Below are 15807 nucleotides of genomic sequence, written 5' to 3'. Positions count from 1 at the left end.
AATGTGAAGTGTCACAAAATATCAGAAAACCATCTTTTTTATCTCACAGATGGTATTAACCAAGTCTAAGAATGTGAGAAATTGCCCCGACATTTCCTCTGAAGACACTTCCTCCCATGTGGCTGTGGGAGTTGGATAAGAAGCCAGTATCGTACGGGGGTGTGGGGCAAGGAGCCCTGGAGCCCTTACACACACCATGTGAGCCCTTCATCACACAGTAGAGGTGGCTTCCTGCAACATCCAAGCACAGGACTGGTCAGCCTGGGAAGCCAGTGCAGTCACATTTGGAGTCTCACCTTTGCTTCCTCCGTCTGTCCTTCTGTCCAGTAAGACACCGGGCCTAGTGTTATGGGTCTAATTGTATCCCCCAAAAAGATAGGTTTAAGTCCTAAGGTACCTCAGAATAGGGCCCGGTTTGAAAATAGGGTCATCAAAGATGAGATTAAACAGTCACACTGTAGTAGAGAGAGTCCCTAATCTAATGACTGCTGTCCCTATAGGAAGACAACTAGCATGCAAAGACAGACACACAGGGAGAACACCATGTGACCACGAAGGCAGAGGGTGGGTTTATGCAGCTTCAAGCCAAGGCATACCAAAGATTGCTGGCAAACTATCAGAAACTAAGAATAAGCAAGGAAGGATTCCTCTACAGGTTTCAGAGGGAACATGGCCCTGCCAACATCCTGATTTCAAATTTCTAGTTTCCAGAACTGGGAGACAATAAATTTCTGTTGAAAGCACCATCCAATTTCTGGTACTTGTCATGGCAGCCCTAGCAAATGAATACACCTCACCTTTCACCTCTAGTGCCTCTTTCATCCTAGCTCAGGCTCTCATATTCCAGACAAACATGCATAGTTGTCATTGTTTGCTGGCCGCTCTCCCAACTGCCAGGCACTCCCCCTGTTCAGCTCACCCTTAACAATGCCAGATTGATCTTTTTAGAATAAAATTCTGATTTGGTCACTCATCTGTCCTTTCCCTGTCATATGGAAACCAAGTGTCTTCAGCCAAACATTCAAAACTCCCCTTGATCTGTTTCCTTCCAGCTAACCTCATATTTTGCTCAAGTATTTCAGCCGCATTAAACTAATTGCTGGTATCTATGCCTACTCCTTTTCCTACTTCTATTATTATGGTATTTGTCACCCTTGTCTTCATCAGGATCAAACAATACTTCTTGGGGAAAAACATCTTCCTCCATTTGTCCCCAGCAAGAATTCTAGGAAGTTCTCAACAAGTTCTCAGTTCTCTGAATTCTTATAGCTCTTTGCCCTTACCTCTCTGATGACATCTTTCTTTTTCCATCTTGTGCTGTAATTAATCACAATCTCTAATGCCTCAGTTCACTCAGCAGTAGGTAAGCTTTCTGAGTAGGGACCATCTCTGAATGCCCTCAATGCTTTATACGTCAAAACATAATTGGATAAATGATGCCCTGTAAAGGAATGATTGAATAAATGTTGCCCTTTCTTCAGTGTCTAAGGCATGGTCAGATCATCTCTTCACTTCATCTAATACCACGCTCTCCCTTGACCTCCCTGTTCTGGCCACACTGGCTTTAAGTTTGTCCTACTTGATATGCTCTTCCTGCTCCAGTGCCTCTGCACATGGAAGTCCTTCTTCCTGGAACACGCATCCCTGCCTAAACATCCAGTTAACTTCTCCCTGAGATTTCAGCTCAATCATCACTTCCCCAATTAAAGTTCTGTTAATCTTTCTGACTAGATTAAGATTAAATTCCTATTGTGTTACTCCTCATCTGTGACACTCACCACAGGTGCCCCTGTACATTTATGGGCATGATAATTTGGTTCATGTGCACCTTCCCTAAAAACGGTAAGCTCCATGAGGACAGAAATAGCTGGGAAAGTATCTGTCTTAGGTCACTACCATATGCCTCTCATATTGCAGATGCTCAATAGATATTTGTGTAGAAAACAAATAAGTACTTGAGTATATCTGCATGTGTATATATACAAACAATCTACTAGAATTAGAATTTTCTAGACAAGTCTCCAGTAGGCAATAATTGTTATATCTACCATATTTGTACCTACTATGTGCTACGCACTGAGTCTAATACTTTATGCATTTTATCTCATTTAATTCTGAAAATGATGCTATAAGTTAGCAATTGTATCCTTGTTTTACACATGAGCAAACAGTGGCTCAGATAAGTAACTCTGCCCAAGATCACGGAGTTGTTAAATAGCAAAACTATGATTGAAAAACCATATATTCCAAAGCTCATATTAAACACCATCCCAGAATTACAAAAGAAAATCAAGCATATTACTCTTGATCCTTTTGAACATACATGATAAACATAAAAGACTGAGCAAATAGTGATACAACCTTAAAGCCATACTACTTACTAAACTGTAGATTTCTCAAGGGACTGTGTCTTGTTCACCACAGAAAATTCCATTACCTGGCACAGGGCCTGGCACATAGTAGGTGCTCAATATATATGTGTTAAATGGATTGTTTTATTATTGAAGTAGAGTTGACTTACAACATTAGTTTCAGGTGTACAATATAGGGATTCACTATTTTTATAGATCATACTCTGTATAAAGATATTATAAAATATTGCCCGTATTTTCCCTGTGCTGTACATTACATCCTTAAATCTTACTCATTTTATACCTAGTAGTACCTCTAAATCCCCTTATCTTCCCTTGACCCTCCCCCCACCCCTCTCCTCAATGGGAGCCAACTAGTTTGTTCTCTGTAACTGTGACTCGGTTTCTGTATTATAATATTCATTCATTTTATTTTTTAGATTCCACATATAAGTGAAAACTGTATTTGTCTTTCTCACTCTGACTTATTTCGCTTAGCATAATACCCTCTAGGTCCATCCATGTTGTTGAAATATTTGTTAAATGGATTTAAACTTCAAACAAGGTTTGTCACATCCAAGGAAGATAAAACACATAGAGCCAGAGTCAAATTTCTGCTTTGGAGAAAGCAAATAAAGGAGTAGGAAAGGGAAAAGTAAGGAGACAAGGTGTAAAATTTCTTGAGCCCCTAATGTGCGCTGGTGTGCTCTTTTAGTTGTGTTTTTTTTTTTAAGTTTTAGATGTCATCCCACTTAAACCTATAATAACATTATATGACACATTATAGTATTTCTGAGTTGCAGGTGAGAACTCTGATGCTCATGAATGCTTTTAAACTCACGGCAATGTGGTTCCACAGTCTACACAGTGGCTACCTCAATACAAACAGATGTTAAAGATGGTGCCCAGCAAATCACAGAAAGGTGAGGGCTTCCAACTGTAAAGCTCCCAGAGTGACTGTGTGAATTACTCAGAAACTTGTTCTGCTGAATAACTTGGAAGATGAAGCTTTATATGAGCCTCAATTCTCATTACTTCTGTTTCTATTTTATTTTCCAGTGTCAGTTGTATTTGCATGTAACCCCTCACAGCCCTTTTCCTGAAAACTCTTGAGGAAAAAAAAAAATGGCTTACTGAAATGGAAGTGGTGTCAGGATCCTGATTTCTTCCAAAACAATCAGCCAGTCCTTTTAATGTGCTTCCTGCAGTGAATGTCCAGCAATCCAAATCCCCCCACAGTGATAAATGGAAAGAGTGACAAATAGTGTTTTCCATGGAAATGACTAAGAATAATGGCTGGAGAAAACTGAAACAATGGCATTGAGTCCCATAATAATGCTGAACTACAAAGTTTATAAAATGTGGAACAATGGGGAACTCGACTTCACACTGACTAAAATTTCAGATCCAGCATCACATTACCTCCTCTACAAGGCAGGAGTAAAGCAATTCTGATTGTGCACCATTTTATTTCAAAGAAGTGGTACCATCTTCCTGGTAATATCTGTTTCACCATTAAATTAGCTAACTCTTGGGATGATATTTCTCCTTCTACATAATATTTCTATATGCAATCCCTCATCTCACTCTTAGAATATATAAAGCAGGTGATTATTATCACCACTTTACAGATGAGGACAGTGAGGCTGGGACAGTAACAGCTCCTCTGAGAGCTCACAGCTCATGGGGCAGAGCAGGGACTGGAACCTGGTCTATTTAATTCCTATGCTCTCACCACTGCCCCTCGCTACCTCCTAATACCACACCGTATAGAGGAAGACACTTACTTAAGAGTTTCCACACTGATGACTCCTTCCTAAAGGACAACCATCAAGGCATTACTCAGGAGAAAACCAAGAGGACTCCATAAGAGTACGAGTGAGGTCCGTCACTGCATTCCTCAAGCCTGCGATGGAAAATCTGCCATCAGTCCCCAAAGAACAGTGCCCTGGAGGAGCTGAAGTTAATGCTGGCTAAGGGCTTAGAGCAGCGATTGGCATATTGTACACGGTACACAAGGAGTGTTCATTAAATGAATGCACATACACTTAAGTGCCCAGGCTGCCAAGTATTCTTTCTTTAAGCCTTCATCTCCACCAGCAGGGTAAATAGTAATAATAACAACAATAATAATGATTTATCATTTTGGCTAGTAACAGCTTTAATCCTCATACAACTGTTTAAAATATATTATTAGCCCTATTTTACAGATGGGGAAAACTGACATTAAGCAACTTCTCCAAGTTGTTTACTGCTATTAAGTGGACAGTTAAGATTTGATTGCCCTATTGTTACAGAATGCAAGTCCGTGTGCCCCATGCGCAGTGAGGCCAAACAATCCCAAAACACTGGAATTTGGAACAGAGAAAGGTTGATTACGGGGCCATGCAAGGAGACGGGTGGCTCATACCTTGAAAACGCCGAACTCCCAGAAAGCTTTCAGCAAAGCCCTTTTATAGGAAAGGTGAGGGAGGGGCGTGGTTAGTTGATGCAGACTTCTTGGTGTCAGATCCTTTGTTCTTGAGGTCATGGTGTTCCGGTAAACCTCACCAAAACAAATGCTATTCTCTGTTCTGACAAGAAAGGGAAGGGTAGGCATCTAGTTCTGTCTCCATGCCTCCTTGCGGCTTTTAACACTTAACAAATTCTGTAAGCAAAGCAACATCATTACCCCTCATTTTACAAGGTCCCAAGGCTCGACTTTCGCCCTCTGAGGCCCAGGCCCTGGCTAAGAGGAAGTGGGTCCCTGCAGGGGCCGGTTACCCTGCCCGGGAGCGTTAGTCCAGCACTCAGTCTGGGTCCTCCCGCCAGTGCCCAGCCCGACTGAAGAGGCAGAGCTCAGCTGGCAGCATCCTCAGGGCCAGGTCCCCAGATCCTGCGCAGCCGTCATCACTGAGGGAACCAGGAGCCCTGGACCAAGCCGGCCCTCAGGCTCCTCAGGCCCCCCAGACGAGGGCCGGGTCCCACGGACGGTGACCCACGGTGACTGCCGCCGCCACTAGGTGGCGCAGGTGGGGATGGGGCAGAGGTTCGCTGCTGCCTCAAGGCCTGGGCCCGGCCAGTAGGGGGCCATGGCGAGGGCTCTGGAGCTCTGCAGGACACAGCCCTCAGCCTGTCCGCGGGCCCCCCGGCTCACCCACCAGCTCGAGGCCAGAGGGCCTGGAAGGGAGGGCCCCTGAGAGAAGACCGCGATTCGCCTCTCACCGCACTCTCTACCATGGGGACCACAGCGCGGCTGACTGCCTGCAGAGCGAGACCTCTAATCGCCAAAAACTAACGGTCTCGCGGTCTCGAGGTCTCGCGGTCTCGAGGTCTCGCGGTCTCGAGGTCTCGCGCTACCCATCTCGGTCTCGCGCTAACAGCCGCCGCCCCGCCCCTATTATACTATTCTAAATTCTTTCCACCCTACCATGCTTCTTTAAGACCTAGTTAATTCAGTCAGGAATTAACTGTGTAGATCTAATGGTAAGGTATTCCATGGCTTTGTTGTGCCAGTTTCAGCATGGTTACCTATAGGCTGATATTTTGGCTGAACTAAAGCACAGAAAAGGTGGCCACCTTTTTTTAAATGAGAGAGGGTGTGGCCCCTTCAGTTTGATTTAGTGTCCTGGGAGTCCCCCAAGTCCCTTAGAGCTGCATTGTTCTTGTACCAAATGTATTTCGTATGCATTTGGAGTAACTGATGTCTTCCTAAAGGAAGAAGGAATATGGGAGGCAGGGGTGAGATTCATCTTCAACAAAAAAGGACAAATCCACTTGAAGCAACGAGGGAAAGAGTGAGACAGCCTAGGGACCACTTTTACTCTGAAAATATGGCAGAGGCTTCTCAGGACACATTACAGCCATTCCCCAAAGTGGTCTGCAGGACAGCCACCAGGCACTAGCCCAACAAAGATAAAGACTGGGTATGAGAGGATGGATTTGAAGTATTGTAATAGGGTGACAGAGGCTATGGTCTTGGGACCTGTGTCTTCTTGAAAAGGGCCCTGAATTCAGCACTGTGTATAGTCCTCAAGAATGTGTTACTGTCTGTAGATGATCCATGTGAGAAATTTTGTGTAATATCTGGGTGGTCTCTTACAAAGACCCTGAACCCCATGTTCCAAAAAAGGTCATTGGCCACTGTACCAGAAGGATGTCAATCCTGGCTTCCCCTCCCAGAAAATTTAGGAGAAACAGTTGACCCTTGAACAATGCCAGGGGGTTAGGGGTGCCAACCCTCTGCTCAGTGGAAAATCCTTGTATAGTCAGCCCTGGGTATCCTTTCTCAGTATCCCCGGTTCTGTCTCAGAGGATTCAACCATCTGCTGACCTTGTAGTACTGTAGTATTTACTATTGAAAAGTATCTGCATATAAGTGGACCCACACAGTTGAAACCCATGTTGTTCAAGGGTCAGCTATTGATGTATACAAGACATCAATGCTTTGATGTATTATCTCATCTAGTCCTTACACTAGGCCTGCAAATAAGCATCAAGAGCCCCTGCTTGCCGTTTACACAGTCATATAACATATATTAAGCACATACTGCATTTCAGACACTATGCTGGGGATACCGTGGTGATTAATACAGCTGCGGCCCCGCCCCCTTGGGGTTTAATTTCCAAGGGAAGAAGGAAAAGTGACACGAGAAAGTTTTTAAAAATGGCAGGAGAAAAAAAAAAAATGGCAGGAGAGATAAGGGTTAAGGTACCGAGAGAAGGAAGAAAGCAGGTATCCCTGCCCTTAGCCTGTCCCGGGCATTCCCCCTAGCTCCCCTCTCCTACTTATCTTCCTATCTTACCCCCCCACCCCCGCAAACTCCCCCCTCCCACCCCCTCTTCTCCCCCTGCTCACCCACTCCCCCGCCTGGCTCCCAGAACTGCCCATTTTCTTGCCTGGTCGTGCGAACGGGTAGGGAGGGGTGAGAGGAGACGGTGCTGGGGGGTCCCACGAGCCCGCCCCCCCAGCCCCCCCCACCTGGCGGCGTAACAGTCCTTCTCCAGCCCTGCGTGCGCCCACCGCCCCTGCTCCCTCCCCTGACCCTATGAGCAGACTGGCTCCACAATGGGAAATGAGTCCAGTTACCCACTAGAAATGTGCTGCCACTTTGACCAAGACGAAATTAAACGGCTGGGCAAGCGGTTTAAGAAGCTGGACTCGGACAGTTCGGGCGCTCTGAGCGTGGAGGAGTTCATGTCCCTGCCGGAGCTACAGGAGAACCCATTGGCGCAGCGAGTGACAGTCGTCTTCGACACAGACGGCAATAGAGAGGTGGTGAAGAACCTAGGGGTAAGACGGGAATAAAGACATAGACCTACTAGAGAATGGACTTGAGGACACGGGGAGGAGGAAGGGTAAGCTGGGACGAAGTGAGAGAGTGGCATGGACATATATACACTACCAAACGTAAAATAGATAGCAGTGGGAAGCAGCTGCATAGCACAGGGAGATCAGCTCTGTGCTTTGTGACCACCTAGAGGGGTGGGACAGGGAGGGTGGGAGGGAGGGAGACGCAAGAGGGAAGAGATATGGGAACAGATGTATATGTATAACTGATTCACTTTGTTATAAAGCAGAAACTAACACACCATTGTAAAGCAATTATACCCCAATAAAAATGTTAAATAAATAAATAAAAATAGAGAGGTGGACTTCGGGGAATTCATCCTGGGGACCTCCCAGTTCAGTGTCAAGGGAGACAAGGAGCAGAAGCTGAGGTTTGCTTTCAGCATCTACAACATGGACAAGACGGCTACACTTCCAGCAGGGAGCCCTTCCAGGTGCTGACGATGATGGTGGGGGACAACCTGAAAGACTGGCAGTTACAGCAGCTCGTGGACAAAACCATCATCGTCCTGGGCAAGGATCGCGGTGGGAAAATATCCTTCCAGGAATTCAGTGCTGCGGTCGGAAGCCTGGAGAGCCACAAGAAGTTGCTGACAATTGTGTGAGCTTTTATAAGAGCACCACCCAACAACGACTTTTTCTTTCTTCTCAAAGATCAGCTCAAGAGGCCCAGCACCCGTCTCTCTGACCTGCTGGGAAGTATTTCTCTTTGTGAAGCAACATTTTCTAACACCAACCTCTTGCCCACCTCAGTGTTATTCATTCTCCTGGGAATGCCCTAAGTCAGGGAGAACATAATGAAGGAGCATGGAGGGGAAGAAAAGGAAATGGCTTTTATGAACGTATTTTCTTCTTTGTTTTCATTCAGAGGCCAAACTATAAAGAGTGAAGAATAACTTTTAAAGTTCAAAAATAAGAAAATATACATCTTTTCCTTTACTTCTCATGGTTTCATATGTGGGGAAAAATTCCAAAAAGGTGTTAGGTGAACTATTTTCATTTACTTGTGGTGTTCAGGCATCTTTTGACAGATTGTTATCTACTTATTGTAGCAACAGGGATGAATATATTTCTCTTGGCTGAGCATCTTTTAATCACCTCTCTCTGGGCAACAAAAACCCATCTTTCGCTTTTGAAAGCCGCAGCCCACTCCCCATGGTACATCCAGAAATCCCCGAGCATGTCTTGAGGGTTAGGAATCCAGCTAGGCTCCTCCTATCTCATGGCTCCAGCTCCTGAACAGTTTCTTTTCAGAGCAGAAACTCAGGGCTCTTGTAAGAAATGCTAAGACTGGACTAAATGCCCAGTCTAACGATCAGTCTCAGTGAAGGTGGGTTTTAAGGGTTGGCTGCCCACTCCAGTGTTAAGTTCAGTTAATGGGGCTTCCACTCAAACAGGGCAGAGAACTTCGTAGGAAGCTCTCTCACCTCCAATACTCAGCCCCACTCCAGTTGGAGAGAATAGGCCACATTCAGAGTCATTCTTCCCACAAGCAGAGGCAGTGAAGATTCCAGCTGCAGTGGACTCTCCCTAGGATGCTGAAGCGGTGTTGCTCCTGGCACTCAGAAGATGCAGAGATGAGCAGGTACACCTCTGCAGCAGGGGTGGACGCTGTCTACACTAACAAAGCTTACTTTTTAAAATCAGACCTGCACCTGGCAGGGAAGGCAAGAGCTCTCCCGTGGTGGGAAGCCTTTTCTCTAATGTAACAGTCAGCCCAGAGTCCCTCACACCCTAATAAACCTGCAGCCAAGGGGTGTGCTGGAGCCTATTCATACTGGGTGACAATCAAAGCGTGTACATCCCTCCCCAACCCCGTGTTCAGTGATGTCATGTCGATCGCTTGAAATCAGCCATAGTGGGAGTAGTAACTACCTCACAGAAAAAAGCAGAAAGTTTTAGTTGTTTTGCTTCTGCTTGTTTTGGAGAGCCAGTGTACCAGTAAGTACACTGCTGCCTGCACCCTAGATGTTACCAGCTCTCTGTGGTCCAACTTACTACTGTCAGATCCCGGAGAACAAGCTGTCCTCAGAAGAGCTGGGACAGGACTGGTCCCAATGTCTGCCACTTTACATCAGGCCTGTTTCTCACAGTGGTCCAATCCCCGTAGAAGGTGCTTAAGGCTCTCAGAATACCAGGACAATGAGACGTACTCTCCCTACATGTACTAAGCCAAGGGACAAAACCCAGGTGATTTTTCTCAGGACAAGAAAGATCTGTTTCAAGATTAATTATCCTTATATTTCGAAGAGGCTGGTAGCTAGTCTTCCCTGCCCCCCATCCCCCCGCAAAAATAAAACCCAAAAGTGGGACAAGTAAATCCACAAATTGAGTTACTATCCGAGCACCCATCTACCAAGGCACGCTGCCATACTTTTTATTTAATAAATTACTTATGAACCACAAAGAATAGGTATCCAACCCCTTAACCTCCTGCGCAGTCCTAAAATAAATGTATTAATGATCAGTAAATGCTCCCAATCCTGTAGTTATATGAGTCTTACCCGCATTTCAGGGTAACATAGTTCAAAGACTCAGACTGGGTTTGGATGCAGTTACAACTGGGTTTTTAACACAGTCACTTCTCATTAGTTGTGCGAGCACGAGCATGTTACTTAACCTCCTTGTGTCATTTCTCCTGATTAAAATGAAGATCCATCTCCAGGTTATTTTGAGGATTCAAGAAGATTAAACATGTAAAGTGCTAGAGCACAAAACTTTCACGCTACCCATGGCCTTCCCTTCCCCCTTTCGTCCTCTTCTACTAGATCAATATATAAGGGAGAAGGAGGCCTCTTGGTTCCTTTCTAACGCTTACTTAGTACTTAGCCACACCCACTCTCAGATTAGCTGGACATTTGTGTGATCCTAATCCAGAAAGGAAACAATGGAAATAATGTCAAGATCTTCCCCACCCCTGCATTTGCAGAGGGGATAACAGATGTCTTGACTGGAGAAAGTTTAAAAGAGTGAGACTCTCATTCTAGCCCAACCTATTTGACTTTGTGGAGGAAACCTTGCATGAGAAAAGTGAGCTTGTGTAATGCCAGGGAAGAGGATTTCTGAAAGAGAGACATTATTTGTATACTCTGCAATGTGCATGTTAAAATATGGAAATTAAAAATGAGGACCGAGAGTTTGAAACATGTTGGATTACATGTTCAAATTTAACAAGAGGAGGAAAACTATTTCAGCTCCTAGAGTGGCTGGAATTCACAAGCTAATTACTTGATCAGTCTACCTAATATAGTTACCCAAGTCTTTGTGGCAGTGACCTGGAACTGTGAGCCTATTTCTAGCTTCAGCAACTAGAAAGATCTGACTGTATGAATATTTGGGAAGAGAGATCACATTTACTTCCAAATTAGAATGCTTTGATTCTTCTCTTTGTTAATTGCCAGTTGCCAACAAATCTAGTTCTGTACAGTTCCTCGGGGTAATAATAGTAGTTAATGCATATTGAACAGCTGTTCCAGGTCCTGTTACATTTGTTGTATCATTTAATCATCATAACAACACTGTGGGGTGGGTGCTATCATCTCAGTTTTACAGATGATGCTATGGAGAGATCTAGAATCTTCTCCAAGATATCCCAGCTGGTAAGTGGCAAAGTGAGGACTTGAACCAGGCTCTGTGACCCCAAATGCTGAGCTTTTTTCACCTCACTCCATTGCTTCCTATTTTTATGGTTTTTGTATTTACCTGCCTCAAATTATTCCTGATAGTCTGATTAATATAATCAAACCAAGCCTCAGTTTTTACAAAGAGGTGAATTTCTTGTCAAGGAGCAAGCAGCTTCTACCTCTTTGGTTCTATACAGTGCAAAAAATTAAAAATTAAAAGTATTAGGCAAGGCAGTCTTACATCATCATCCACCTCCATCTCATCTTGAGAAATAAGTGACAGTATTTAGATTAAGCTGGTAACAGCAACCAATATGTTTGAGGCTGTAGACACCAGTAACACTACGTTGTTGTGAATCATATATTAATGGATTGTGTCTGCCCTCTACCATATGTTGCAATCCCCAAACCACTAGACACTTCTCTTTTTTTTGAAATGTAGGAAAAAATATGGCCTTAGCGTAGTTGGTTTATTCTCTAAATCTATCTTGCTTCAGAGGAATTCTCAAGGAAAAACCTTCAGGAATTTTTTTTATTACAAATTCCATTCTTCACTTATGCTTATTGATTCTCTCTGTTAGGACTTAAAGTGGTTCCTGAGTCTGGCTACTATGTTTTATCTATTTTGCATGCCTTGAAAAGGGAGAGGCTTGGATGTTTTTTAAGACAAGGTGGCATCATGATAAAGGAGTCAGGTCGCTAGACTGAGAATCGGAACTGGACCTCTCTCCTTTCCTATTGGCTGCCCTAGCTCTTCCACTGGCTGGTGACTGTGTAAATAGTGACAAACCATGTGTCAGCTTTAAAGCACTAGATGATTCATAGTGAAAAACCATAACACTGAAGCGACATGAGCAGCAATAAAAGCTGTGTAGATAAAGGATACAATCTGACAGCTCTTAGACTAAATCTGACACACAAATAAGTTGTTTTGTTGTTAGTTTTACATGGTGTTTGTTCTCACAATGTTTTGTGTATGTGTGTGTGCATGGGTATGTTGCCAACATTTTTTTTAAAAATAGAATTTTAAGTAAAAATCAAAATTAGTATAAAGGAATGCAAACCACCCCGGGATGGGAGTGGCCTTTTACTGGCTAAGGTACCTCTGCAGCATGGGGCTGAAATCAAAAGTCTCAATAAAGACAAAGCAATATGTTCCACTCTTGTTAAAAAAGCTCAAGATGGACTGAAGTGTTCATTATTTTTCAGAAATAAAGCAATTGGTCATAAAACATCCCCAAAACTGCTATTTCTAATGACTGAACAACAGAAGAGTTTCCAATAATCAAAACAAATAGAGCCATATAGAATTCAAACACCTGTATAATAAAATCTAACAAAACAAAGCTAACAGGAAAACTTAAAAATTGAGACACATATGTAATGTGTTAGGAAAGGGGTTAATAGCTTTTTTCAGTAAAAATCCATGCCTTTTCTGAAATGCATAATTGGGCAAATCATATAAATATATAATACATACCTGGGGCAACAGGAAAAACAAACATGAAAAAGTAGCCAGAAAAATTGAATAAATATAAATCAGAATACCTAAAACAGGAAAAAATGATTAGTTGCAAAACAGGGTTGGAGAGGATGTGAGCATCCTGTGCAATGGGGCATCTTGGGTATCACTTGGAATGGTTTTCACACTCTTGAGGACAATTTCACACATCACAAGGCATCAGAACGGTTATATGATCTTACCTGGTAATCCCACCCATTGCAATATATATCTCAAAGAAAGGATCAAAAATGACTTTTTAAATGCTATATGCAAAAGATTTTTTATTGTGGCAATATTTATTATATATATATAATAAGTAATATTAAATACCTGACAGTTTGGGAGTAAACTCAATTACGATAAAATAATAGTTACTGATAATATAAAGCTATTAAAGTTAATAACTAAAATAACTGTATAAATCCATAAATTTTTAGATTAAGTTTTTTAAAAAGCATAATTGTTATATTAACATATAACAGAGTTTACAACTCTGGAAAATATATGCGCATATGGTTGTAGTTCAGAAGAGAAAATGAAGAATTGAAAGTATATAGTAAAAGGATAATGGTAATCACCTCAAATTTAATTTTTAGAAATATTTTTCTGAGTTATTTTATTAATAAATTAAGACTTTTCAAAAGACCGCACAGTGGAGATAATGTAGCACATTCAGCACCAGGTCCAAGGCTAAAAGATGGTTTCCCAAACCTAGAAGGGGCGGGGGCTCTGGGAGCACAAGGAACAGAAAGGGGGCATCTCCTCAGCAACCTGGGCTGTGCCATATTGAGGAGCTGTTAAGCAGATTGCAGGTTAGAAGAGACAGAGGTGCCACAGCCCCCAGGACCAGGGATGTGATGGGAAGTTCCTGCGGACCCTAATTTTACTGTCCATCTAGATTATTTTCTTATCCAAATGTGTGAGCACTGTTAACTTCACTCATGCAGTGTCTCCCTGGATTTTGCAAATCATTTTTTGTTTCTTTTGTTAAATGTAATCTTTCAGTCTTTCAGTCTTCATTGATGAGAAAGTTTCAGATTCTATGAGTGAATGTTTTCTTTATCCCTTTTCATGATTGTTGTTACAATTTTTTAGAAATCCTACATGATTACATCGCACAATCTTACCCCATTGTCTCCAGCCAGGCAAACTCTCTCCCGCGATAGCTGTCCTCGGTACCTCTGGAGCCCACACCTCATGCAGGTCGAGGTCTCCATCTTCTGTGCCCGTCCTCCCGCCCAGACAAAGGGCTATATGTACAGACACAACGAGTCTGCCAAATTTTATTGAGCTACTTTCTCTTCTGGGTAAAATAGTGAGTGGGGTGTTAAAAAAAAAAAGAAATCATGTCTTCAAAATTAGAAACAGCATTTGCTTGCTCCTCATCCTGCTTCCAAGTATCTAGGAGAGGAATTGAAAGCAATGATTACAGACTCTTTAGAGGATCAGAGAAAATCGGTAGCTGCTGTGGAGTGGGTGATGTGGAGTGGGGGCTAGGGAGGCTTAGATCATAAGATTTAACCAGTAACATCTGAGGCAAATGATGACTGAAATTCTTTAACTGCATTCCTTGCTGGAGTTTTCAGAACCTAGTCAGTTATCTAAACAGCTGTCAGATGTTTCAAGGGTCCACATCTGAGCAAGATGCAAAGGAGGGTTTAGCAGCAACAAAATTGGTGGTCTTGGCCTCTACATGTCACTGATGATCTAGGCAGAGTCCAATCAGAACCTTTGATAGTACAGGCATCACCCTTTATCTGAATCTAGTCTGTTCCTGGAAATATGTTGGCTGGTAAATTTCCAGATGGTAGGAGTTCTTTCTGTTATCTTGTATGAGATGAACAATAAAGTCTTCCCACCTTATCCAAAAAGCCCAGACAGTTTCCCTAAATATCACTAAAACATTCTTAGACATTTATTAGTGTTTAATATCTAATGCACAATGCATGGATTGTTATATATGACAATCCACCAATGATTTCTGCATAATATGAAGCATTTAAAACACCAGTTCTTCAATGCTTAATCAGTGGTTATTCATGTGTGCATAATACAGAGTATGCTTTCCCACCACAGTACAGTGGATATATATTAATGTAAATGAACAATAAAATAAAATATTAAAGAAATATAACAAGTATAAATAACATTTAGCAAAATAAAATAAGCAAGCAAGACAATTTTTTGAGTGGTTACGTATTGATTAAAGAGTTAATGGAGTGAGATTGGATGGGCTAGAGTGAGCCTATGAAGGACTAAGTGAAGCCATAAATGCCTGAGATTTGCCTGCGGCTAAATCCTGGGACAGTCTTCTCTCCTTGGCTCTTGAGACTCCAGAAGTGTGTGGCTGTGAGCTACCAAGTGGGATAAAGTAATGGGATGAAGAAAATAAAAAACTTATGTCTGTTTACATTTCTTTGCTTCCATTGATACAGCTCTTGACAACGTGAGACTGGGCTGTGATTACATTTTTGAATGAGATGTTTCTGCTCCTGTCACTTGCACCTGCAGTCGTTATTTTGTCTGCATCACTTAAATTTATTTTAAAGATTGACATTGAATATTCATTGCTCCTCTTCTTCCTCTGACAAGTGATAAATGTCAAGTTGAGCAAGTTCCACTCTATCAGACAAAAAGTTTTCACTTGATAACGTGGGGCTGATGCACATATGTAAAGCATAACACATTGAAGTAGTGTGGTCCTAGGGGAGGGACAGCTGAATTACAACTGCAGCGGTACATCTTATCACTGAGACCCAGACACAGTATAAACATTTTCATTGGTGCCCAAAGGCAGATTATAGTGTTTTCTATTCAGATGGTGTGTTCTGAATAAAATTTTTTGCAAGTTGTAACAGGGAATAGTAAGAGTTCAGATAGCAAGGGGTACCTGTGAATGGTGTTCGCTTGAAGGCAGTGCGGGCTTTGGCATCAGACAATCCTGGATCCATAGCCTGGCTTCCCCATTTATTGGCTTATATGATCTTGGGTATGGTCGTT

At 42.7% G+C, this 15807-nt stretch overlaps 2 protein-coding genes across 2 annotated transcripts in view; both read left to right on the top strand.

Annotated features, from left to right (window-relative positions):
- The window catches only part of GRIN3A (glutamate ionotropic receptor NMDA type subunit 3A), a 143661-nt gene that overhangs the window by 117938 nt on the left and 9916 nt on the right, over positions 1–15807 (top strand). The gene's annotated exons all lie outside the window — the stretch shown is intronic.
- Positions 7399–8285, top strand: PPP3R2 (protein phosphatase 3 regulatory subunit B, beta). The gene is given in 3 exon segments (XM_065879479.1): positions 7399–7605; positions 7981–8077; positions 8080–8285. Coding segments are annotated over 3 exon segments (510 nt in total).

The sequence above is a fragment of the Phocoena phocoena genome, chromosome 6, assembly GCF_963924675.1.
Source record: "Phocoena phocoena chromosome 6, mPhoPho1.1, whole genome shotgun sequence".
In the NCBI taxonomy this organism is placed as follows: Eukaryota; Metazoa; Chordata; class Mammalia; order Artiodactyla; family Phocoenidae; genus Phocoena; species Phocoena phocoena.
This window is presented reverse-complemented; position numbering and strand designations above follow the sequence as displayed.